This window comes from Oncorhynchus kisutch, linkage group LG10 (genome assembly GCF_002021735.2).
Source record: "Oncorhynchus kisutch isolate 150728-3 linkage group LG10, Okis_V2, whole genome shotgun sequence".
Taxonomy (NCBI): domain Eukaryota; kingdom Metazoa; phylum Chordata; class Actinopteri; order Salmoniformes; family Salmonidae; genus Oncorhynchus; species Oncorhynchus kisutch.
The window spans coordinates 18,960,866-18,987,800 of NC_034183.2; the positions used below are offsets into that span (position 1 = coordinate 18,960,866).

General features: G+C 41.8%; 3 protein-coding genes across 6 annotated transcripts in view; all 3 read right to left on the bottom strand.

Moving 5' to 3' along the window:
• The window catches only part of LOC109897857 (RNA polymerase II elongation factor ELL), a 47,301-nt gene extending 42,787 nt beyond the window's left edge, over nt 1-4,514 (bottom strand). The window contains exon 1 of the mRNA XM_020492470.2: nt 4,316-4,514. Coding sequence (XP_020348059.1) covers nt 4,316-4,450 — 135 coding nt within the window. The 5' untranslated portion in view covers nt 4,451-4,514. The remainder of the gene's footprint in view (nt 1-4,315) is intronic.
• Nucleotides 4,515-5,279: 765 nt separating this feature from the next.
• On the bottom strand, nt 5,280-14,336 carry LOC109897858 (peptidyl-prolyl cis-trans isomerase FKBP8). Of its 2 annotated transcripts, none has more exons than XM_020492471.2 (9): nt 13,969-14,336; nt 11,711-11,969; nt 11,455-11,624; nt 11,157-11,245; nt 10,195-10,415; nt 9,931-10,103; nt 9,763-9,840; nt 6,472-6,612; nt 5,280-6,319 (listed from the first exon to the last, which is right to left on the bottom strand). In XM_020492471.2, the coding sequence occupies exons 2-9, from the start codon at nt 11,955-11,957 to the stop codon at nt 6,233-6,235; spliced, it is 1,206 nt and encodes a 401-aa protein (XP_020348060.1). In that variant the 5' UTR covers nt 11,958-11,969; nt 13,969-14,336; the 3' UTR covers nt 5,280-6,232. The 2 variants fall into 2 exon arrangements, with proteins under 2 accessions (XP_020348060.1, XP_020348061.1); XM_020492472.2 differs by having other exon boundaries at nt 5,487-6,319; nt 11,711-11,957; nt 13,969-14,087.
• A 5,874-nt stretch (nt 14,337-20,210) lies between these two features.
• LOC109897861 (single-stranded DNA-binding protein 3-like) overlaps nt 20,211-26,935 on the bottom strand; it is a 125,894-nt gene continuing 119,169 nt past the window's right edge. The window contains exons 14-18 of one of the 3 annotated variants that reach the window (XM_020492473.2): nt 25,433-25,503; nt 25,213-25,291; nt 24,668-24,696; nt 24,359-24,460; nt 20,211-23,788 (exon numbers count right to left, since the gene is read on the bottom strand). In XM_020492473.2, coding sequence (XP_020348062.1) covers nt 23,627-23,788; nt 24,359-24,460; nt 24,668-24,696; nt 25,213-25,291; nt 25,433-25,503 — 443 coding nt within the window. In that variant the 3' untranslated portion in view covers nt 20,211-23,626. Of the gene's footprint in view, nt 23,993-24,358; nt 24,461-24,667; nt 24,697-25,212; nt 25,292-25,432; nt 25,504-26,935 lie in introns of all 3 variants that reach the window. The other 2 variants (XM_020492474.2, XM_020492475.2) reach the window with 2 other exon arrangements.

The following is a 26,935-nucleotide window of genomic DNA, read 5'->3' on the forward strand; positions in this document are numbered from 1 at the left end:
AAACAATCAAATGAATACTGTTTAAGTCAGTGTTTTTGGAATTTTCATTTCTCCCTGTCTAGCTTTTACTTTAGTAATTTTTAGTTCTCAAAGATATTATAGGTCCATTGTAATTTACACATACTTTCTAGTTTAAGTTTACACAAAGCATTTTTACATCACGAAAATGTAATTTCCAATTGTATTTATAATAATTTCTGGACTTTTTTTCTCTTCCTTTTTCAGGTTGCCTAGGGACCAGCCCAAAGATTGATTGAATATATATATATATATATATATAGTAATTTTCAACTGAAGGCACATTATTTCCTCATGTGTGACAGTCTCCAGGCTGAGAATCCCCAGGATGGAGCTCCAGTTCACTCTGTCCTTCTGATCAGATGAGCCAACAGAGCAACGGGTTGACATTGGCAGTGCTCACGTCAGACATGGTTAACAGTCTGTCTGCCATGCTACCTGAGGAATATTGCACAAAGCACAATGCTCTAAAGGCTGTATATTATAATACCATTCTCTGAGTAGGACTTGACCTAGACAAAGAATGAGGACATGGTGTTAAAACAAAACTTTTTATATGCCATATGTTAGGGGGTTCACTCACTGCTCTAGAATGTAGAGAAAAACAGCGCAATTCAAGGGGGTGCTAAGAAATGTCAAAACGTAGTTCTTTGCCAGAATTAATTAGATCGTTCTCGACAATATTGTAACCTTAATGTACTTGACAGTGTTGATTAAATAAGAGCGTTAATTTTCTGTGACAGTTGCTTGTTTTGACCATGCTGCTCTTGGTTGCATCTCCTCCATATTTGGCGTTGGCAGGTGGTACCATTTGTAGGTGCTTCTGTGGGTTGAATTAATCAAAATTAACTTAATACGTCGTCATTTTCATTTCCAGATCCTTGTCTTTCATTGGCGATCAATCTACATAGAGGCCGTTTCTATGGCGATTTAAAGGGCAAGACTCAGAAATAGACAATGTCCAAGGTCAGATATTGAAATTCAGTCTGTTAAATATATATTAAGTCCCCATTTAGTTTTATATTCAGCAGATTTCATTTAGAAAAAGCCCATGTTTTCACTCACAAACATGTAGCCACTAGTTTGAATGTCTGCTGACAACCAAAGTTATTGCCGTTCTGCAGCGAAACAGCGCCACAGAGTTCTATTGAGCAGTGACCACTTTTTGATCATGCCCATGATGACATTCCATTCACTCTAAACATGCTAAATTATCAGAGTAAATCTGTAACTTTTGAACCATATATGGCAAAGACATGGAGTTTGGATTATTTTTCTGAAGCAATTCTGCATTTGTTATAAACCTTGAATTAATCATTTTATGGGTGAACACCCTAAATGTGTTATCGACTTCCTCCTGGTCAATATAGGGCCAGAGGCAGTACTTAACTATTTAATCTACAAAACCACAAAATATTTAAGTAATTCTACTGTGTGTTTGGAATAGACATAGAACTCCCCTGACAGAGAAAAAGGGACCAGTCAGACCTTGGGAAATCACTTCACAGCTGTTTATCCTGGGCACAGATATCAAAACTGGAGCACAAGGCATTGCTTGTCATCTTAACTTCCCTCCCCTCTTTGCGGTTTATGGGCTTTTTCAAGATGGCTCTTATTGTGTTTTTGTCTCTGTGGCCAGTCGACTACAGGGCTGCGGCTGAGGGACAACACCCCCTAAATGATGCAAGATTGACCTCTCACCTCTCCCAGCTTCAGCTTCCAAACCACAGTGTTCCATAAAGGGGGGGGGGGGTCGTCAAAAGGGAATCAATGGCTCCCTCTAACAGGAAAAGAAGATGTCTAGCTAGACCAAACTGTGACTAAGGGTTTATTCTTAAACACCAGTGAATATAGGACGGGGTATACAATGAGACAGTTTAAGTGCTTACTCAGGCATGTCTGTACAGGAGGACTTGCATATCAACTGTAAAAAGGCTTAAAGTGGGATACATTTCAACACATCAATCAGCAGATACTCCAATATGAAAATATCATACTAAGTAGTGATTGGGGGAGGGGGTCGTTACGGATGTCAATCACAATACATACAAAATTGTGAGAACCACAATACTTATGGGCACCTAAGTGTGTAGTATTAATATCCTATTGTGAGGTCCCTGGCAATTCCCAGCCCTAGTACTAAGCATCAAATGTTTGTTACATGTGTTGAACACAACTGGTGTAGGCTTCACCGTGAAATGCTTGCTTACGACACCTTCCCTACCATGCAGAGTTAAAAAATAATAAGAGGCTGTATCTTTAACTAAGCACAGACACACAAAAAAAGCACAGACACACAAAAAAAAAGCCAGATTCCCACAAATTGGCAATTAGACAACAGTACAGTGGACAATGGAGCCTGGGGATGAAAGGCATAAAAAAGTGCCTCTATTCATCAACTACAAAGCTGCGTAATGTCTGCATCCTCTGAAATCAGAGCCAAGCTGGGGTAGGGAAATAAAAGAGAAAAGCTACAGTACTATCCCTCCAGCTGAACGACTGCAGCTTTTATTCAACAGAATTGGCCAGTTCTCCAATGACTAGGCATCACAAAATACATTTCTCAAGCACAAATCCCATACACAGATTCCTGTCATTTCAAACCCTTGAATGTACAATATTTGTGTATCCAACATCAACTGTAACTAACAATGTAGTCTTTAAATCAATGTTTCTTTAGCAGGCAAAAATGTGCATGAACAGCATGATTACCACATATTTAGAGCAAGATTAGCACGTGTTACAAATAAAATGTTTTAATACTAATAGGCCATATTTTTCAAAGAAAAGCACAGCAGGATACCATCTATGTTCTTATTAGCTACATCAAGGACGCTGCATTGCTATCAAGCTAGGTACATCATGTTTTTTTCCTTCTCCAAACGGTTTCAAAGCACACTGGCTATGTTGGCCACTTCCTCTTCCCTAACTTAATCAATTTAAAGACAAGAATCATAAAACTACTTGCCATACTACTGGGTGTTAGACTGTAGCTAGATGTGCATGAACACAAACCTTGTAGTTGGTTTCCTGGCCTGCCAGACTTTCTCAGTCAAATGTATGCATGTTTTGTTTATTCCATGTGTAACTCTGTGTTGTTGTATGTGTCGAATTGCTACGCTTTATCTTGGCCAGGTCGCAGTTGCAAATGAGAACTTGTTCTCAACTAGCCTACCTGGTTAAATACAGGTGAAATAAAATAACAAATAAAATATAGATGGCCAGGATTAATGTAGCCACCGGTGGGAACCATATATATCTCGCTAGCAATTCAAAACAACTCAAAGTCCATGACTGAATAACATCATCACAAGAACATTATTTACCAGCTGGCAAAAAAAATAAATCAGTCATGGAAATGCTGTAAATGGGAGGTTAAACTGACAAAAAAAATACAGCAAGCTCGATATGGTAATTTGAGCTACTGGTGGCTAGCCTCCAAGATGTCTCACTTTTCACGACTGCCAGAAGTAATATAAGCAAAGCAACGTAACGCAAGGGTTTTATTGCACTTCACTTGTTGACTGCAATTCATACATGGCTAGTTAGCTAGATAACGTTGAACAAACGACATTGCTCGCCTGAGTTTAGCGTCAGCTCAGCAAACTTACCTAGCCTCACGTTTGCTACTAAACTTTGCCAAATGTCATCGATCGCTGTTCAACATCACTACATGGCTAATTATGCGTTTTAGCTAGTTGGTTGTGATACGCCCCTAGCTTCATTACTGACCCTAAATCAAAGGTTTAACATCAAAGCTAGCTAACTTAACTAATTGGCTGGTAAGCGAACGTTAGTTACAGTACCTTAGTTTGCAACGTTATGTAAATGTTTGCTAGTTGGCGAATCAAGTTAACCGTTTTCATCGTTCCAATTAATGGTGGTAATGGAACAACTAGACACATAACTAGCTAACAACCTGAACCCTTGCGGAATTCTTACTTTGCCTGCCAACATAGCTAGCGCACTTGTTACGTTAGCTAGCAAATATTTAAAGGCTGATTGGCTTGAGTTTTATATTGAAAACACACAGACTGGAAGCTACCAGCCTCGTTTAACACTGGGTTCATTTAAAAAGGTAGCTTAACGGTAATCCTAAAATGACTCGTTTGTGTGTAGTAATAAACATGCATCTAACTCGTGTAGCTAGCTAAATAAATAAGTAACGATGGCTATCGAGCTAATGAAGCTTGCTGGCATGGCAGCGAAGTAGCCAGTTGCTAACCAGCTAGCTATGTCAGCCAACGAGCAAAATATACCTAATATGTAGTTACATTTACTTGAGTTGTTCAATTACCTTGCTACTCTGGTAACCTTCAAATGCCCTCAAGGCGCTGTCAGTGAGTTTTACGTGAAAGACGGAGACATTACTGCCATTGCTCACTCGTCCACAGGACAGTCCGTAGCACTGCTCCTCCTTCAACGCCGCCATCTTGCTACCATTGCCTCCACGCTCGCGCACGAGCAGCACTCTGTCGTAAACGCAGAAAAACTCCCACAGCTTTCTAATGAATATACATGTTACGTACACGGCGTGATGAAGTCATAAGTTAATAATACATTGAAACATGCTACATAATATATATAAACATAACATTTATGCGCGACAAATAAGTTCATTTTTATCGGGAGGATTTATCATAAACTGTTTCTTTACTTCAATATAATGAAGCACTGAGGAGAAAATATGAATCATTAAAACATGAGACATGTCTGACCACTGGTTACCAATGGAAAGCATATCAGAGATGTGCGTAGGAAGGAAGAAGGAAACATTAGGTCACTAGACTACGTCAACGTCTCACTGAATCCATGAGTTGGGAATGTCCAGTCTAACACATTGGTACCAAAGAAATGGAACATGAGAGGAAACACTAAGTAAATGACTATCGGTCTTCAGACAGATACAGTTAGTTGAAAGGAGAGGAGTGTCACAATACAAAATAAATAAAATCAAGGACACAAAAAACATCACAGTACAGTGGTCTCTACCTTATATAGTGCTGTCAATCCATTTACTAGGAGAGTAACAGTGGCGAGCTTTCAAATTGACCCAATTGTGTAGGCATGGAGTCTATGCACTGTAATAACAGGTGAAGAAGTACTCCCAACCTGTCAAAGATAGCTTGACAGTTGTATGGATGACAAGACAACTTCAAGATTACAGTATTATCAACCTTCTGGAATCTAATGAAACAGCATCGATATCCATGCTTATAAACATAGGGTTGTTGCAATACTAAAGGTCATTTGGCTCATAGTAAAAGAGTTGACAAACTTTTATTGAAATAAATACAAAAGCAACAAGTGCGAGAATGTGAGAAACTCAAAAGCAACAAATATCTGCAACATTTAACTCTCTTTTTACATATGGTCTATTGTAGAAAAAAAAACGATTTCTCATGTGACAACAAAATTATAGAAAATACACCTCAAAATAGAAACATTTCACATTTAAGTTGTCAAAAACAAAAACTACAAAACAAGCAAAGTGACCAAACCTAAAATTGGTATTAGAATGTACACCCTTCAAAGTTTGGTCTCAGAATCATCAAGTGAGGTACACTCCATTTACTTTATAAATAACAAATTATATATTAAAGCATGGGTTTTAGAGGAATGTGACAGTTTTCATTGACCAAGACTGTCTGAGTGTGGATCACAGGGCCAGATAATACACCACCTAGATTAATCCCATACCCCCCCAACATTGGCACCATCCCAATAAACGAACAAGAGCAGAATACCTTTAACAATTTTTTTTAACAGAATTGTACACTTAAAAAAATAAATTAAAAACACACATGACCACATCAGCTAATTTTAGATAATTGACAGATCATTCCTAGAATTATAATTTCAGAGTGCTCAATCAATTCATATTTAGAATCACTACCAGAGGAGCTCAAGACATTGGCAGCAATTAACAATTAGTGTCTGTCAAATGGACATACATACATACATTTGAAAATGTTGAACATTTCATATACAAATATTGATTGTATGGTATTTGTCACATATAATTATCATTCTCCCAAGGAGTAACAGAATAGTGTGACAAACCTATGGACAGCCACACTAAAGAGGTGACATAAGACCCATTTATCCCCTTTTTTTGTTTGTTTAGTTCCAAAAGGCACTGCCAGATGTCCAGTTGCTTTATGTGGGTCCCACTTTGCATGGAGCAGGCAATCACCAGAAAAGTATCTCTCATCTAATTTCTGGCAGCTATGACAACTGACAAGGCGACACCTCCAATGGCTACTGCAGTGGCACCGAAGAGCCATTTCCAGCTGACAACCTGTGGACAATATACAAGAAATGTAAGGCTTTCTGTTGACACCTGGAATAAATCAATTTCTGATCCCCAGCTGATTTTACATCAAATAGTGTTAATGCCAGCATCAGTTTGTTGACATGAGCAGGTGAAGCATCTTGAGAGGATGGTCTCACCCATGACGACCTGGCCTGGTGTTTCTGCATGCCGCTGCTGCCGCTGGCTGGGTTGCCTAGCATCTTCTTGTACATGGCCTGCTCTGCGCCTTTCTGCTCCGAGTGCTTCTTCACCAGCTTGGAGAGTTCTGCATGGATGGTCTACCCCAGGAGACAGAAAGTGTGAGAATAATCTGCAGGCGTACTACTCTCCACTCACGTGTATATCATACACATTCACTCATAACACTTTCCCAATAGCTTGTGCACCATAATCGTCAGGTGTTCTGGTAACTGCAGATGGCTTGATTATTGGCCCTTGATGCTACTGTGAATTTAATTAGCTTGCTAATAAAAAAAAACATGACTTTATATCAAGTCTCTGACTCATTCCTCTGAAGGGTTGGTAAGTTGGCAATTTAGGACATTTTCACAGCATTGGTCAAAATGTCTTATACAGCCTCTGAGGAGCCACTTACTGGAACTGTGTTGTGGACAGAGGACGGTAGAGACTTTGGGTAAGTGGCTGCTGTTAGTCTCCTCTCCCACTGCTGCTAAGACTAAATGGGTGCTTGACAGTATTACATTTGTACAGGACACCATTGCCTTCTGCATGTTGCAATACTTCTGATCATGTACAGTCGTAGCCAAATGTTTTGAGAATGAAAATTAATATTTTTGTCACAAAGTCTGCTGCCTCAGTGTCTTTAGATATTTGTCAGATGTTACTATAGAATACTGAAGTATAAATACAAGCATTACATAAGTGTCAAAGACTCTTATTGACAATTACATGAAGTTGATGCAAAGAGTCAATATTTGCAGTGTTGACCCTTCTTTTTCAAGACCTCTGCAATCCACCCTGGCATGCTGTCAATTAACTTCTGGGCCACATTCCTGACTGATGGCAGCCCATTCTTGCATAGTCAATGCTTGGAGTTTGTCAGAATGTGTTTGTTTTTTTGTTTGTCCACCCGCCTCTTGAGGATTGACCACAAGATCTCAATGGGATTAAGGTCTGGGGAGTTTCCAGGCCATGGATCCAAAATATTGATGTTTTGTTCCCCGAGCCAATTCTGACAAACTTATGGCAAGGTGCTCCATCATGCTGAAAAAGGCATTGTTCGTCACCAAACTGTTCCTGGATGGTTGGGAGAAGTTGCTCTCGGAGGATGTGTTGGTACCATTCTTTATTCATGGCTGTGTTCAAAGGCAAAATTGTGAGTGAGCCCAATCCCTTGGCTGAGAAGCAACCCCACACATGAATAGTCTTAGGATGCTTTTCTGTTGGCATGACAAAGGACTGATGGTAGCGCTCACCTCGTCTTCTCCAGACAAGCTTTTATCCGGATGCCCCAAACAATCGGAAAGGGGATTCAGAGAAAATTACTTCATCCCAGTCCTCAGCAGTCCAATCCCCGTACCTTTTGCAGAATATCAGTCTGTCCCTGATGTTTTTCCTGGAGAGAAGTGGCTTTTTTGCTGCCCTTCTTGACACCAGGCCATCCTCCAAACGTCTTCGCCTCACTGTTCGTGCAGATGCACTCACACCTGCCTGCTGCCACTCCTGAGCAAGCTCTGTACTGGTGGTGCCCCGATCCTGCAGCTGAATCAACTTTAGGAGATGGTCCTGGCGCTTGCTGGACTTTCTTGGGCGCCCTGAAGCCTTCACAACAATTGAACCGCTCTCCTTGAAGTTCTTGATGATCCAATAAATGGTTGATTTAGGTGCAACCTTACTGGCAGCAATATCCTTGCCTGTGAAGCCCTTTTTGTGCAAAGCAATGATGACGGCACGTTTCCTTGCAGGAAACCATGGTTGACAGAGGAAGAACAATGATTCCAAGCACAACCCTCCTTTTGAAGCTTCCAGTCTGTCATGCTGATTGAGTTCGAAAAACAGAGTGATCTCCAGCCTTGTCCTAGTCAACACTCACACCTGTGTTAATTAGAGAGTCACTGACATGATGTCAGCTGGTCTTTGAGGCAGGGCTGAAATGCAGTGGAAATGTTTTTTGGGATTCAGTTAATTTGCATGGCAAAGAGGGACTTTGCAATTAATCTGATCACTCTTCATAACATTCTGGAGTATATGCAAATTGCCATCATACAAACTGAGGCAGACTTTGGTGAAAATGTATATTTGTGTCATTATTAAATTTGGCCACGACTGTACACACCAGTAACGTTTGAAGACAGAAATGACATAACTGCTGCCGTTCTTGTCATCTTTCCCCATTTCACAAAAAAAGTTATTTGAGAAGATAAAAGCTATTTGCGTTTACTTTAATGTATGTATTTAGACAAGAAAACAATAACATCCATAAAAAAATAAGTAGGGAGTGGACCAACATTTTTTCATCTAAATCTGCAAGCTTTTAATCTAGACCCTTGAAATTATATCTGTAATGGTTTATTGCTCCTAATCTTAAAACACTTCAGTGAAAACATCACCACAAACATGCCCGGGTAGCTACACGTTAGAGAGTATACAACCAACTCATCAGTGGTGCACTCTGCATCCCAGTTCAGATGGCAAGAGCATGCCTAGTGCTACTGGAAGATTTAAAAATAATAATAACATTTTAACTAGGCAAGTCAGTTAAGAACAAATTCTTATTTACAATGATGGCCTACATCAGCCAAACCCGAACAACGCTGGGCCAATTGAGCGCCGCCCTATGGGACTCCCAATCACAGCCGGTTGTGTACAGCCTGGATTTGAACCAGGGTGTCTGTAGTGACGCCTCAAGCGCTGAGATGCAGTGCTTTAGACCGCTGTGCCACTCGGGAGCCCCATGAACCACTGAAAATCCTTAACCACCCACAAAACACACTTGTGCACTACATTAGAGCCCGAGAAACAAAACACACTGTATGGGACATTTATAAAAGACATTCAGCAAAAGCACAATTTCACAGGTTGGTGTGCAGGACTGAAAAAAAAAAAGACAGTCGGCAGAAGTGGGGAGGGTTGGACATGAGTGGTAAGTATTAACATGCAGCTGGTCCAAGAAGACCACACTCTGTAGTGCGCTCTGTCAGATTGCCCCGTTCACTGAGCCTCATGTCTAAGCAATGCCTTAGATATCACCTGGGAACAGAGGAACCAACCTAATTACAGAGACAACAACAAACTCAGATCCACCAAAATGAGTATGCAGTCCACCTGTTTTCCCTTGTCATCAATATTAGAGAATGTGGCACCACCTGGTGGATGTAAGTGAAAACTGCAACAAATTGTGGTCCTGAGAATTTGTTTACGTTCTCCATCTTTCTAAATAATGTTTTTGTGAAGGTAGAGTGCAATACCTTGTTACTTGGTTCCAACTTCAGGGCCCTCTTCAAAATCTTTATAGCTTCAGCATATTCCCCTTGCAAGGCCAATACCTAGAGACACAGATGTAGTCCATGGTGATACTTTCAGAGACGGACAGTCATATTCAAAATTACACAACTGGTCAGTTGTGTGAGACCTACCTTGCCTTTGCGGAATAGGGCTTTTATGTTGTCTGGCTGGTGGGCCAGTACTGAAACGCAGGACCGTAGTGCTGCTTCATAGTGATCCAACTTGAGCTGGGCAGCTGCCATGTTGTTTAGACACTTCACCTTCACGTCCATCAGCTCCTCCTCTTCCTCCGGGCTAATGTCCACTGAAACAGACACACACAGCAACAGTAAGCTACAGGGAGCCCAGCCCCATCCAAAAACAGTTATTTTGCAAAAAACACATATCTCTGTCACCTTTAGAGCTGGACTCCGTGACCTGCAGGGCGATGCCATAAGAGTTAACAGCGAAGGCATAGTCCGCTCTCTGGTAGTAGACATTTCCCCTCTCCCTCTTCTGCCCAGCCAGGGCGATCCTCTCCTGGGGGGACAGGAGCTCAAGGTCGGGGGCCTCAGTGGCATCAAGCAGCTGGACCTCCAGGGCCAACTCCGCATTGGGAGGCACATCAGGGACAAGACTGCCAGCGGTGAAGGCCAGGGCACAGAGCACAGAATCAGAGAGCAAAGTCAGGACGTGTACTATAAGCACTGCGCTCTAGATATTTTTACATTTATTTTACCAGGTAAGTTGACTGAGAACACATTATCATTTACAGCAACGACCTGGGGAATAGTTACAGGGGCGAGAAGGGGGGGATGAATGAGCCAATTGGAAGCTGCGGATGATTATGGGAACAGTGATGGTATGAGGACCAGATTGGGAATTTAGCCAGGACACCAGGGTTAACACCCCTACTCTTACGATAAGTGCCATGGGATCTTTAGTGACCACAGAGATTCAGGACACCCGTTTAACATCCCACCCGAAAGACGACACCCTACACAGGGCAATTTCCCCAATCACTGCCCTGGGGCATTGGGATATTTTTTAGACCAGAGGAAAGGGTGCCTCCTGCTGGCCCTCCAACACCACTTCCAGCAGCATCTGGTCTCCCATCCAGGACCAACTCGCTGAGCTTCAGAAGCAAGCCAGCAGTGGGATGCAGGGTGGTATGCACCATTTCACTCACTGCTCTTTCTGAGAAAGAAAGAGGACTGAGGTGTTTAGCTTTGCCCCCATTAAAAGGTGCAGCTACAAAGAACCATATCAGGCACAAGTTCATGACATCTACTACAACTTCATGAAGCATAGTGAGAATTTCAGAGTTATTTTTATAGGAAATTACAAAGAACCAGCAATATTAAGAAATCTTCCATACCTCCCCAAGGCACCATATGCATATTTAGCATTGGCTTGGACAAGGGCCTTCTCCCTCATTTCCATGAGCTGCACTGTGAGATCCAGAGCCTGCAAGAGCACAACAGACTTAAAGCACTTCTCACCATCTTGGTTTGGATGCATTGCTGGTGAATATAAACGTGACACTGAACTTGAAATACACATTCCATCCATTTACACTTCTGAGATCGACTAACATCATCACTACCTTGTATGCAATCAGATCGGATTTGCCTTCACATAAAATACTGAGTATTTTAAGTGAATACTGAATGTACCTGGATGACATCACCATCTCCCAGAGTGAAAGAGAGCTCAGGTTGCTCTTCTATAAGAGTCCCATCAGCCAGTGAAGTCTTCAGGTGAATCTTGACATTCTGGCCTTTTGTGGGCCTGCTGTCTGGCCCATTCCCTGCCTGTAGGACTTTCTTCTTTAACTGGCCATTACCTGCAAATAGATACGTGAGAATATGACGGTCACCCAGTGATGTTCCTTTCTCTTTGACCTAAAAATAGGAAAGGTAATTTTGTTACCTAGCATATCCATCCATTCATCTAGTGGAGCTAAAGTGCCAGTGTTTTGATCCTCTGCAGGCTCCTCTGTTTTAGTCTTCTTCCCACCCCCAGCATCTTCCAAAGGAGGAGGGTTGTCATCAATGTCATCATCCAGCATCTCAAAGTCTTCCCCACTGTCCAGCAGCGAGGCTTTACCTGACTTCTTCCCTAAGAGAACCATCTCCGGGTTATCCCCTGCACCCGTCACCTCCTCTTTGTCAGTCATCTGTTGAAATGCCTTCAATGCGATTTAGAAATACAGATGAGAATAAACAGGGGTAATTTGGTTAGCAGCATAAATTGTGCTGCTAATTAAGGGGTGTTATTGGCTATACACACACTCTCTGGCATCATACCATGCAGCTTGTTTGGAAAGAATGGGTTGCTGTGGTTTGGCCAGATTCATCCATGATTCTGGGTCTGGTAACATTAGCTAGACACCACGACAGTGAAGACGCATGGCGTTCATGGCGCATTGACGTTCACTCCCACTGCACTAAAAACTGCTATGGTGAAATGCCTTCTGAAGAAAAGTCATCTAGACTCTTCAGCCAATCGCCAACCTTCCATTCTTAAGCAAAAGTCTGGAAAAATGTGTGTTTAAACAGCTAAACTAATTAACTGCCAACTGTATTTTTGCCAAATTCAAATCTGTTTTTAGTGCCCACCACAGCACAGAGACACCCTTGGTTAAAGTGGCAAATGATCTTAGAGCCAACATAGACGCCAAACAGCTCTCTGTCCTTGGATTTAAGTGATGCATTCTACACTGACCATGATGTCCTTCTGGACAGACTGGAGAGGTGGGTTGGTCTCTCCGGTCCAGTTCTAAATTGGTTTAGGTCTTATTTAACCAGTAGAGAGATATATATATAACCCATTGGCAGCGTTATCAGAAAGCACAGCATTGATTTTCAATGCTACGCAGATGATAACATTTTTATTTCTGTGTCACCAGAGGATTTTAGCTCCATGGATAAATTATTAGTGATTTAAATAATTGGCTGGCTCACTTCCTCCAGCTAAATCAAGACAAACCCGAGGCACTTATTGTTGGAGCCAAAGCAGAGAGAGAATCTAGCCACACATTTTAATTAATGGGCAATAAAGATTAAACACCAGGTAAAAAAAAAACCTTGGTGTTATTTTAGATCCTGAACTAAATTTCAAATCAAAGGTTAGGAATGTGAACAAAATAACTTTTTACTACATGAGGTACATTGCCAAGATGCAGCCATTTCTCTTTTAGGGTGTTACAGAGAGACTCATCCATGCTTTTATTACAAGCAGGCTTGACTACTGTAATGCTCTCGTCTGGTCTGCCCAAGAAAGCAATTGGTCAACTGCAAAACATACAGAATGCTGCAACATGGGAACTGACCAAGACCAGATGGAGAGCACACACTACACCAGTTTTAAGGTCTCTGCACTGGCTGCCTGTGAGCTTTAGAAATACTCTAAAGATTATTCTATTGGTTTTAAATCAATCCACAACTGTGCACCCAAATACAAGTTAGACATGATTAAGTTATGTACCCAGTTGGTCCCTCAGGTCCTCTGGCACTGGCCCTCTAACTATCACAAAGCCTAGGACCAAGAGGCATGGGGAGGCAGCCTTTAGTTACTATGCCCCCAGCCTCTGGAATAGCCTGCCATAGAACATGAGGGGGGACAAAACTGTGGACATATTTAAGTGATCTTAAAACATTTTTAGCTTTGCTTTTCCTTAGGGTGCTTTTTAGTTGTTCAGTTTGTTTTATCTTAGGTCTGTAGTGTAGTAAATATTTCAGCTTTTATTTTCATTTTTTTAAATAATCGTTTTCCTGTAAAGCACAATGCGTTGCAATCCATGTCTGAAATGCGATGTATAAATAAAGCATGATTTGATTTAGAGAAACGTCAGAAAACAGATAGCTAGCTAGGTAATTAGTGCGTTAGTTAGCAAGCAATGTAGCTAACTAGGACTGTGCATTAGCTATTGGTAACTACTACCGCTTGCTAGCCATATTACTTAGATAACTGTTCACATTTTTTAAATAATTTTGGCTGATAAGAATGTACAGGATTTCAGTGGATGTTTCGAGAACTTTGAGAAGTTTCTTGTTGAGAGACTACTTTAGCTACAGTATTTAGCTAGCCAGTTTCGTTATCTTATACCAATTGACTTAACTGTAGCTTCGTTCAAATGAACATGAAGAACAAAATGACAACAAGGAATCAATTAAATTATACGTTACCTTAAAATATTATATGCTTGGTAAATAGACTGAACGTTTGATTGAAGAAGAGTTTGTGATGATAGCTTCGCTTGATCCTTCAGTAAATTCAGCAGGCTCTTCCTGTTCACCTTGGGCCTGACATCTTTCCTGTATTTCTATTGGCTTATAATATTTTATCAATCACACGATTGGTAGATCCCAATGACAGTCAAACAAATGACCTGACTGTTCAAACCAATAATGTATACACACCCTGGATTGCAAAAGATATGTATTGGCCCTTGAGAGTGTTTGAAGCAGCCAGTATGCCATATGTATGCCACATATTTCTATGGCTTCCAAAATATTTTTACGTCGTGGCGGAGTGATAAAGATGGAAGCACAGTGACTTCAACACAGCGCCCCCTATAGTCATCTAGTGTATGTATAAATCGTTGGTTCAAACGTGCAGTTGAAGTCAGAAGTTTACATACACTTAGGTTGTAGTCATTAAAACTCCTTTTTCAACCACTCCACAAATTTCTTGTGAACAAACTATAGTTTTATGAAGTCAGTTGGGACATCTACTTTGTGCATGACAATATAATATATATATATAATATATATATAATTCACTGTATTACAATTCAAGTTGGTCAGAAGTTTACATACACTGACTGTTCCTTTAAACAGCTTGTAATATTCCAGAAAATGAGTCAATTGGAGGTGTACCTGTGGACGTATTTCAAGGCTTACCTTCAAACTCCATGCCTCTTTGCTTGACATCATGGGAAAATCAAAAGAAATCAGCCAAGACCTCAGAAAAAAAATTGTAGACCTCCCCAAGTTTGGTTCATCCTTGGGAGCAATTTCCAAACACCTGAAGGTACCAAGTTCATCTGTACAAACAATAGTACGCAAGTATAAACACCATGGGACCACGCAGCTGTCATAATGCTAAGGAAGGAGAAGTGTTCTGTCTCCTAGAGATGAACGGAGTTTGGTGCGAAAAGTGCGAATCAATCCCAGAACAACAGCAAAGGACCTTGTGAAGATACTGGAGGAAACCGGTACAAAAGTTTCTAGATCCACAGTAAAAAGAGTCCTATATCGACATAACCTGAAAGGCCGCTCAGCAAGGAAGAAGCCACTGCGCCAAAACCGCCATAAAAAAGCCAGACCACGGTATGCAACTGCACATGGGGACAAAGATCGTACTTTTTGGAGAAATATCCTCTGGTCTGATGAAATAAAAATAGAACTGTTTGGCCATGATGACCATCGTTATGTTTGGAGGAAAAAGGGGGAGGCTTGCAAGCCGAAGAACACCATCCCAACCGTGAAGCACGGGGGTGGCAGCATCATGTTGTGGGGGTGCTTTGCTGCAGGAGGTACTGGTGCACTTCACAAAATAGATGGCATCATGAGAAAGAAAAATTTAACACAAGTTAAATTTAACACAAGTTAAAGCTTGGTCGCAAATGGACAATGACCCCAAAGATACTTCCAAAGTTGCGACAAAATGGGTTAAGGACAACAAAGTCAAGGTATTGGAGTGGCCATCACAAAGCCCTGACCTCAATCCTATACAACATTTGTGGGCAGAACTGAAAAAGAGTGTGCGAGCAAGGAGGCCGACAAACCTGATTCAGTTACACCAGCTCTGTCAGGAGGAATGGGCCAAAATTCACCCAACTTATTGTGGGAAGCTCGTGGAAGGCTACCCGAAATGTTTGACTCAAATGAAACAATTTAAAGGCAATGCTACCAAATACCAATTGAGTGTATGTCAACTTCTGACCCACTGGGAATGTAATGAAATAAATCATTCTCTTTATTATTCTGACATGTCACATTCTTAAAATAAAGTGGTGATCGTAACTGACCTAAGACAGGGAATTTGTACTACGATTAAATGTCAGGGATTGTGAAAAACTGAGTTTAAATGTATTTGGCTAAGGTGTTTTGTAAACTTCCGACTTAAAAAAACAACGTTATTTCACCTTTATTTAACCAGGTAGGCTAGTTGAGAACAAGTTCTCATTTGCAACTGCGACCTGGCCAAGATAAAGCGTAGCAATTCGACACATACAACAACACAGAGTTACACATGGAAAAAACAAAACATACAGTCAATAATACAGTAGAACAAAAGAAAACAAAAAGTCTATATACAGTGAGTGCAAATGAGGTAAGTTAAGGAAATAAATAGACCATGGTGGCGAAGTAATTACAATTAAACACTGGAATGGTATATCGGCAGAAGATGAATGTGCAGGTAGAGATACTGGGGTGCAAAGGAGCAAAATAAATACCAGTATGGGGATGAGGTAGGTAGATAGATGGGCTGTTTACAGATAGGCTAAGTACAGGTGCAGTGATCTGTAAACTGCTCTGACAGCTGGTGCTTAAAGCTAGTGAGGGAGATGTGAGTCTCTGTCGTGGAAAATTGGTTCAAATATGACGCAATCAAGAACTTTGTGAAATCAATAGGCTTTTAATAAAAATATATCGCAAGCCGGAGTGGTCCGCGGAACACACACTTTTTCAGAGCAATCGCTCTGATTTTTATACACACAATACATGAGTCCATCCTACATGCAAATGAAGTTACATCCCACTCCGTGCATCCTGCTTGTTCAGCCCAATAACGCCCACATCTGCTTTCCATTAGATCCTAATGATGACAAGACCTTGCAATTCGTTCCAGTCATGGGCAGCAGAGAACTGGAAGGAAAGACGACCAAAGGAGGAATTGGCTTTGGGGGTGACCAGTGAGATATACCTGCTGGAGAGCGTGCTACGAGTGGGTGCTGCTATGGTGACCAGTGAGCTGAGATAAGGCGGGGCTTTACCTAGCAGAGACTTGTAGATAACCTGTAGCCAGTGGGTTTGGCGATGAGTATGAAGCGAGGGCCAACCAACAAGAGCGTACAGGTCGCAAAGGTGGGTAGTGTATGGGGCTTTAGTGACAAAACGGATGGCACTGTGATAGACTGCATCCAGTTTGTTGAGTAGTGTTGGAGGCTATTTTATAGATGACATCACCAAAGTCGAGGATCGGTAGGATGGTCAGTTTTACGAGGGTATGTTAGGCAGCATGAGTGAAGGATGCTTTGTTGCGATATAGGAAGCCGATTCTAGATAAAATTTTGAAATGGAGATGCTTCATGTGAGTCTGGAAGGAGAGTTTACAGTCTAACAAGACACCCAGGTATTTGTAGTTGTCCACGTATTCTAAGTCAGAGCCGTCCAGAGTAGTGATGCGGGACGGGCGAACAGGTGCGGGCAGCAATCGATTGAAAAGCATGCATTTAGTTTTACTTGCGTTTAAGAGCAGTTGGAGGCCACGGAAGAAGAGTTGTATGGCATTGAAGCTCGTCTGGAGGTTAGTTAACAGTGTCCAAGGAGGGGCCAGAAGTATACAGAATGGTGTCGTCTGCGTAGAGGTGGATCAGAGAATCACCAGCAGCAAGAGCAACATCATTGATGTATACAGAAAAGAGAGTCGCCCCGAGAATTGAACCCTGTGGCACACCCATAGAGACTGTCAGAGGTCCAGACAACAGGCCCTCTGATTTGACACACTGAACTCTATCAGAGAAGTAGTTGGTAAACCAGGCGAGGCAATCATTTGAGAAACCAAGGCTGTCGAGTCTGCCAATAAGAATTTTGTGATTGACAGAGTCGAAAGCCTTGGCCAGGTCGATGAATACGGCTGCACAGTAATGTCTCTTATCGATGGCGGTTATGATGTCATTTAGAACCTTGAGCGTGGCTGAGGTGCACCCATGACCAGCTCTGAAACCAGATTGCATAGCGGAGAAGGTAAGGTGGGATTCGAAATGGTCAGTAATCTGTTTGTTAACTTGGCTTTCGAAGACCTTAGAAAGACAGGGTAGGATAGATAAAGGTCTGTAGCAGTTTGGGTCTAGAGTGACACCCCCTTTGAAGAGGGGGATGACCGCGGCAGCTTTCCAATCTTTGGGAATCTCAGACGATACGAAAGAGAGGTTGAACAGGCTAGTAAAAAGGGTTGCAACAATTTCGGCAGATAATTTTAGAAAGAGAGGGTCCAGATTGTCTAGCCCGGCTGATTTGTAGGGGTCCAGATTTTGCAGCTCTTTCAGAACATCAGCTATCTGGATTTGGGTAAAGGAGAAATGGTGGTGGCTTTGGCGGATTGCTGTGGAGGGTGCCGGGCAGTTGACCGAGGTAGGGGTAACCATGTGGAAAGCATGGCCAGCCGTAGAGAAATGCTTATTGAAATTCTCAATTATAGTGGATTTATCGGTGTTGACAATGTTTCCTAGCCTCAAAGCAGTTTGCAGCTAGGAGGAGGTGCTCTTATTCTCCATGGACTTTACAGTGTCCCAGAACCTTTTTGAGTTAGTACTACAGGATGCAAATTTCTGTTTGAAAAAGCTTGCCTTAGCTTTTCTAACTGCCTGCGTATATTTGTTCCTAACTTCCATGAAAAGTTGCATATCACAGGGGCTATTCGATGCTAATGCAGAACGCCACAGGATGTTTTTGTGCTGGTCAAGGGCAGACAGGTCTGGCGTGAACCAAGGACTATATCTATTCCTAGTTCTACATTTTTTGAGAGGGGCATGCTTATTTAAGATGGTGAGGAAGGCACTTTTAAAGAATAGCCAGCCATCATCTACTGACGGGATGAGGTCAATGTCATTCCAGGATACCCCGGCCAGGTCGATTAGAAAGGCCTGCTCGCAGAAGTGTTTCAGGGAGCGTTTGACAGTGATGAGTGGTGGTCGTTTGGTCGCAGACCCATTACGGATGCAGGCAATGAGGCAGTGATTGCTGAGATCTTGATTGAAAACAGCAGAGGTGTATTTGGAGGGCGAATTAGTTAGGATGACATCTATGAGGGTGCCCGTGTTTACTCATTTGGGGTTGTACCTGGTAGGTTCATTGATAATTTGTGTGAGATTGAGGGCATCAAGCTTAGTTTGTAGGATGGCCGGGGTGTTAAGCATTTCCCAGTTTAGGTCACCTAGTAGCACGAGCTCAGAAGATAGATGGGGGGGCACTCAGTTCACATATAGTATTGAGGGCACAGCTGGGGGCAGAGGGAGGTCTATAGCAAGCGGCAACAGTGAGACTTGTTTCTGGAAAGGTTCATTTTTAGAAGTAGAAGCTCAAATTGTTTGGGTACAGATCTGGATAGTAAGACAGAACTCTGCAGGCTATCTTTGCAGTAGATTGCAACACTGCCCCCTTTGGCAGTTTTATCTTGGCGGAAAACGTTATAGTTAGCAATGGAGATTTCAGGGTTTTTGGTGGTTTTCCTAAGCCAGGATTCAGACACAGCTAAGACATCTGGGTTGGCAGAGTGTGCTAAAGCAGTGAGTAAAACAAACTTAGGGAGTAGGCTTCTAATGTTAACATGCATGAAATCAAGGCTTTTACGTTTACAGAAGTCAAACAATGAGAGCACCTGGGGGGTGGGAGTGGAGCTAGGCACTGCAGGACCTGGATTAACCTCCACATCAGAAGTAGGATAAGGGTACGGCTAAAGACTATACGAACTGGCCGTCTAGCACGTTCAGAACAGAGAGTAAAATGAGCAGGTTTCTGGGCACGATAGCATAGATTCAAGGCATAGTGTACAGACAAAGGTAAAGTAGGATGTGAGTACATTGGAGGTAAACCTAGGCATTGAGTAATGAAGAGAGAGATATAGTCTCTAGAGATGTTTAAACCAGGTGATGTAATCACATATGTAGGAGGTGGAACAACATGGTTGGTTAAGGCATATTGAGCAGGGCTAGAGGCTCTACAGTGAAATAAGACAGTAATCACTAACCAGGACAGTAATGGACAAGGCATATTGATATTAGAGAGAGGCATGCGTAGCCAAGTGAACATATGGGTCCAGTGAGTGGTTGGGCTGGCTGGGGACACGGCGATTCAGACAGTTAGCAGGCTAACAAGCTAACAGTTAGTAGGCCGGAGCTAAGCAAGCTAGCAGCTAGTAGACCAGGGCAAGCTGGCAGTTAGCAGGCCGGGTTAGCAAGCAAGCAGTTAGCATGGGCTAGACTTCAACTGTACCTGTGGTTCAAACACATAAAGTAAATTAATGCATGTATAGGGTTATCAAATGCATTAAAACATGCTCAAACCACACAATTATGTATAATTTAGTAAGTTAAGTTGTCTCACAGGCTTTGAGATAATGGAATATAAAATACTTTGGGAGATCACTCTTTTTTTTAGCTGAAGATCAAAGAGGTGCACAGAAGACTCAAACAATTGGGAAAAATCAAATTACATTTATTATTGATGCAGTCGTTTCTTTTGATAAGCAAATATTTTATTCTTTCAGTCTAAAGAAACTTTACAATATAAAGAAACATACAAAGGACATCTTTATTACCTACACAAGACATCTAAGTCCCTAAGACAAGATCTGAACTATCCTACCATGAAATACAAAGCAAACCCAAGAGACAGACTGCTTCATATAGAATACTGCCAAGTCGTCAGAAAGGACAATGAACGATACAGGATAATATTTTTTTCCTTCCCCTTCGACCCCCCCCCCCCCTTCTAATGTTACAGTATTATATATCACAATATAAGTACAGAGATGGCCAACAATTGTATTACACAGAGGACTGAGAGAGGATCAGTGAGCATCAATCTTTACAACGCTATTTCATCAGGAGTAATAGCAAGGACACAGTTTTCCCCCATAAGTTTCACTTTTATCTAGTCTTTCAATTTAAAATTAGGTTCCTTTAGTCTTTTTTCCTTTTAAAAGTTTGTCTTAAATTGATAAAAATCCTTCATATTAAAAACTGTAATATGTGGTCACATGTTAACGAGACGATGGCCTTTGAGTAGGCAATAATCATTCTTAGAACTCATTTGAGATTATTTCCATTGGCAACAGGGGTCAAGGACAGAGTGAGGACGCTGTAGTTGCAAGAATAAACTGTATCAATGACATCAGACATCCCCTTCACCTCTCTCTGTCCTTACAGCTAAATTAACAGTAGATTGTTTTCACATTTCCTACATGTTTACTGACCAGAAACAATAGTGTTTAGGATGCAGTTACTGCATGTTCACATGTTCAAGTAAATATACATAAATATTTAATTTTTACCACAATTTTGTTTTTAGCCAACTTAAATCAAATGTCAAGCACATCGTCTCTTTATTATGAAAACATGGACAGTTCACTTATAATTTACTTTAAGCTGTATTCATTGGTAGTGACTGACATATCAAAACATGTCAATGATATCAAAATGCATTATACAGTATTTACAAAAAGGAAATTAAAGGAAAGGAGGGCTCAAGAGTGAGGATGGGGCTGTAGGGGGCGGGTGTGGGACAGAGGGCTGTGTGCCAGTCAGTCTGCTAGAGGAACACTGGAGCGAGTCATTCCTCAAGACAACCTACCCAGAAGATGGACCTGTTTAGCTCCGAATCCAAGCTACTCCATACCGGATCTGCCAACACTATAGCAAGGTCACTGGCAAAAGACCAATCACAGACAGAGGCCAGAATGATTTTAAATAAGAACAAAAATATGTAACTTTACTTTTTTTCAAAAAAGCACAACACGTCTCCGCAAGAGAGTTGAACCCCTTGGATTAATAACCATTTCATATGAAAGTTTGAGGAACAGCCTTAGGCAAAGTCTTTCCTTAGGTGTGCAGATTCTATGGGCTTTAAAAAAAAAATCATCTTAAATACACTTAATAGAAATTCAAACAATATCAAACAAATAAACTAGAATAAAAGAAATAGTTTGACTCACAATTCAGTCCAACCAGGTAGAATTGTCTCATTTCTCAAAGTATGTATTTGAGGTGAGCAGGTGGAATTAAAGGTACTCTATGCTCTGTAGAGCACTCCTTATTTGTAGCGGGAGAGTGAAGCCCCACCGTGTAGTCACTCCAGTCATTTCACACTCCCATCACCAGTGGTGCTACAGCCCCCCCAAACACAGGATCTAACAGCCCATGGATAGGCCTAGACCCACAGAGGGAACTGGTGGATGGGAGCTCTGTGGTGTTAAGGCGTCAGCATGCTTCAGTTCGGCTGGCACCTAGTGGAACTCGGCTAGCCGAACCGAACGAGTGTGATCTCATACTCTATAACAAAAATACCTTTGCGGCAATAGTAAGGTTTGTCCATTTTGAGACGCTGTAGCCAGTATACACTTCCTCAAAATAGTAAGAATTCATCTTAGATAACTCAAGAAATTTGTCAATATGTTTTATGTTTTTGCCGAGGAGATCTTAGTCGTGCAATTTTACATCTAACAAAGATGTTTGGTGCACTATTTCTCTTTTTTAAATATTTTTTTTTACAAAATGTCATAATATATGCACAAACTCAATCGAACGGTTTCAGATTGGAAGCATGTGGACGCCTTTTGCCCCTCGCTAAACTATGGTTGCATGTGAGAGGGGTCAGACACCGGATCATAAGGACCTGTGAGGTCAACCCTAACTGGAAGGAAGCAGCTAGAGGTTTGTACACCAAAGACAACATGGAAACCAGTAGCAAGGGGCCTGTATCACGGGATCAGATCAGTAAAATAACATTGAGCCTTGAGTTTGTATGAAGGGTAACAGTGAAATCAATGCAGGAGAAGAAACCACTTTCAGGATTCTCAAGTTGTATATCAAAACAACAAATAAACAAGCACAATACAAGCTCAATATGTTGTATTTACAGGCAAGAACAAAGCCATAGAAGAGCATAGAGGGTCTAAAAACCCTTTCTCTTTACTGAATAGGAAGGACACTGGTCGCAAGACAGAAACATTATTGTTCCAAGCCACCTGAACTGAAAGTAGAATTAGGAGCAACTGTCCAAATTACATTCGATCAGTCCCTCCTTGCACAGTAACAAGCCTGTAGAAATACATATATTATGACATTACATTTTGGGAGGGGTGTGTGTGACCAGACATGTAGATTGACAGACTATTGAGTACCAAAAGATAAAGACGTTTCTGAGATCGCCACCCTTTTCACATTCAGAAGTTTTGGGGAACTCCCATGCTAACATGGATAGATGGATGGATGGATGGGAGTTTTAGGAAGGATAATTCTTAGATAAGAGCGATTTCAAACAGCTATCCTTGTATTCCTATCACACCCTGCTTGAGTGTTTACATTTTTTCTGCCATATTTTTCTGGTAGTAAAGACACTGGCCACAAATTCTGCGAAGAACAGAAGACAGAGGTATGTGTAGGGGGTTGAGACAAATAAAACAAACAAGAAACATCCAATACCTAAAATCATGTAAACAGAAGTGTCATTGTGCATTTTTTGAGTGTGTGCTCATTCTGTTGTGGATGTTGTTGAGATACAATGTGCCATTAACAGGAAATCAAAACTACAACATTATAGCAATATCAATTATGAAAATTATAACAATAATATTATTCATAAAATACAAACATATCATGAAAACTGTTCTTGCCCTAATATATCACCAGTTCAGCTTTTCATTTCAACAAAAGGACACAGGAATTGAATGAGGGTGAGCTTTGAACCTCTCACTCAACTGCTGCATGCAAAAACAACATTTCAATAAAATAAGAATACAATTATTGAGTAGAGTGGAGCCACCAGCCTTGATGCTGAAAGGCCTGTTGTTGAGGGGAGTTCCTGCAGACAGCCAGACAGACAGAGTCCCCCATTTTCACTGTCCTGGGCCTGTGAGGAAGCCAGGCAGGCAGGAAGAATCACTGAGTTGGCTCTTCCTGTGGCTCTGAGACTGTTTCCTGCCCTGAACCCCCACTTTGCAAACACTGGGATGGGTGGCCTTGATGGGAATCCTGCGATCCAGTGACATCCCAGGGGGCTGCGAAACACAGCATGCCATCCAGGGTGGAGGAGGAGGGAGAGTAGGGGAGGAGAGGAGAGGAGAGGGGGGGGGGGGAGAGGAGAGGGAAACGCAAGATGCAGCGGGGTGGGAGGGAAAGGGGGAGAGATAAAAAAAGAAAGAAAATAAAGAAAAATAAAATAAAAAATAAAATCACACACTCATCGTCATGTTGGGTGAATACTGCAAAGAGAGAAGAAGGGAAGGGGGGAAATTGATGAGCCAATGCTAGATTACACTGTTTATATGATGCTACAAAATTCAAGATGCAAGCAATAAGAAACTCCACTCAATGTAATTACGATTCTGTCAATGTATAAGTTTGTTATCATGCATAAGAAGTTTATATAAGACAGCCAGGTAAGAATTATACATTTTTTCTATGTTGACATTATAAAACAAATCTAATTTCGACAAGGTAAGGTAAAGCCTGAAGGGAAAGTGTTTAGGACAAAGGAATCAAGCCAGCAGTGAGATGAGAATTTCCTCACAGAAGCACGCTGCCTGATGGTTGCGGGTTAGTGAAGAGAAGGACTGTAAAGTACTCACACTTTCACTTTGGAATGGGTTTAAAAAGTTCCCTGCCATCTCCCCATCATCCCGCGGAGTTCCCGGAGGGTTGTTCATGACTGCCATGTTGTTGGGAGAATTCTACACCATGAGGGAAAGAAATCCAGATTTAGGCTTGCCATTTCTAGTGAATGGATGTTTCATTATAAAGTGCCATTATTTAATGAATGCCTGCTTTGGGTCCAAACCAAGTCATCAGTATTAGAAGTGCCTTCGATAAACTTTAGCTGATGGGTCTGCATTGAAATGAATGCAAGTTTATCTGGTGTGGAGTCTTTAAAGTCTCACCTTTGGCAACCCATCCATGTCACCAGAGCCTGAAAACAACAAGAGAGAGAGATTGGCATGAGAGAAAAGCTCATCAATATAAAACTATGATCAACTGCTCCTCGGGCCGGGGATCACAGGTCATATGCTTTAATTAAGCTATTTGTTTCAAATACAGATGAAACCCAACTTCATTGGCTTCATGTCTCACCTGCCTACAGAATCAATGTGCCTGCTTGCTGCCCATATAATCTGCTTCCACTTCAATCAATATTATGAAAGGAACGATCCTTCTAGTGTCCACAAGGAGGTACAGTCACACTAGGAAAGCGCTACTTCTCAAGGAACTCCGCTACCGGATTTCAACAATTCAAGCCGGATGACCACATTACTATTGTACATTAATTCTAAATTACTGCCTAATATTTATATAAAAGTTTCAGAAATGTAAATGTTCATGTTTGTCAGAATGATTGAATGAATTCCAGGTAACAGTTGTACGTGCTGCTGACAGATGAGAAGAATATCATCATATTGATCAGCTGATAGCTGCTATTAAAACTCACCTAGCGATCCGTTCATATGGTGTGGCTCCATGCTTCCCATTCCACCCATTGGGCCATCAGGGCCCGGCCCCATTGTGAACTGTAAGAAAAAAACAAAAGAACAACACAAAAAACAGAGTTACAACTTAATGATGTTTGTCATTATCATATCAAATTGCATAATCAGTGCCTCTACCCATTTGAAAACAGGAACCCCATGAAAAACAAAGAGCCTACTTACATTAGGCCTGTTACCACCAGGGCCAATAGGATTCATCATTGTGTAGATATTTTCACTGGAATTTGTGGAGTCTGGTGAAAAGGAAACAACAGTTAGTCCAGCCTACAGTATATTTAGGGCTCCCGAGTGGCGCAGCCATCTAAGGCACTGCATCTCAGTGCTTGAGGCATCACTACAGACATCCTAATTAAATCACAACCGGCCGTGATTGGGAGTCACATAGGGTGGCGCACAATTGGCCCAGCGTCGTCCGGGTTTAGCCGGTATAGGACGTCATTGTAAATAAGAATGCCTAGTTAAATAAAGGTTAAATAAAAATAACAAAATAATCATATTTGAGCAGAACTACACAGTACTGTATTGCCTTCTCCCACATGAATGGACAGCCTTGAGATTGAACACTACAAAACCACCAAAACATGACAATGATTCACACTTAAACATGCAGGCTATAATACATCTACCCAATGCCTAATGTCTCACACTTTTCAAAACTCATGTTCCCATGAACTTGGGGTTAAATCTTGATGACTACAGAGCCAGTGGGAAGTAAACAGGACCAGCACATCATGCTGCTCTCATTGTGTCTCCATCCTGCATAGAATATGAGAATTGAAGGGACCTTGATCCGACATTGTAGTGTGGTCAGAGTAGGAGATAGATGAACATAAAAAAATAACGGAATCGCAAAATTGTGAAAGAGAGAGGGAAAAAATAGGGAGAGCCAGCAAAAAAGAGGGCAAGAGAACGGGCAAGAGAACGGGCGAAAGAGAACGGGCGAAAGAGAACGGGCGAAAGAGAACGGGCGAAAGAGAACAGGAGAAAGAGAACGGGCAAGAGAACGGGCAAGAGAACGGGCAAGAGAACGGGAGAAAGCGAACGGGCAAGAGAACGGGAGAAAGCGAACGGGCAAGAGAACGGGAGAAAGAGAACGGGCAAGAGAACGGGAGAAAGAGAACGGGCAAGAGAACGGGAGAAAGAGAACGGGCAAGAGAACGGGAGAAAGAGAACGGGCAAGAGAACGAGAGAAAGAGAACGGGCAAGAGAACGAGAGAAAGAGAAAAATAAACAGAAAGAGATAGGGAATGTGGGGTTTGTTGCCTGGTTCTGGGTGTAGTATGTGCAGTCGTGACTGGGTGTATGTGTGTGCAGTCGTGACTGGGTGTATGTGTGTGCAGTCGTGACTGGGTGTATGTGTGTGTGGGGAAGGGGAGGGGGGAGGGTCTTGGCGACTGCAGTGGAAAAGCATGTGAAGTGCTGTGCACATGTTGCCCAGGCAACACATCACAATAGGTGTATGTAAATAATAAATAGTGGATACAAAAAGAAACCTCTCCACATCCCAACAAAAACAGCACATCCACAGGATGTTTGTCCAGAGCGGTGTGTTCTGACATTACTGTCAACAGGAACATCAGACTGATGCAGCATCAGTGAGAACAACAGATGATCGCAGCTTGGTAGTCTGCCAATTTATACACATCCAGTATTTAGCTATTCACA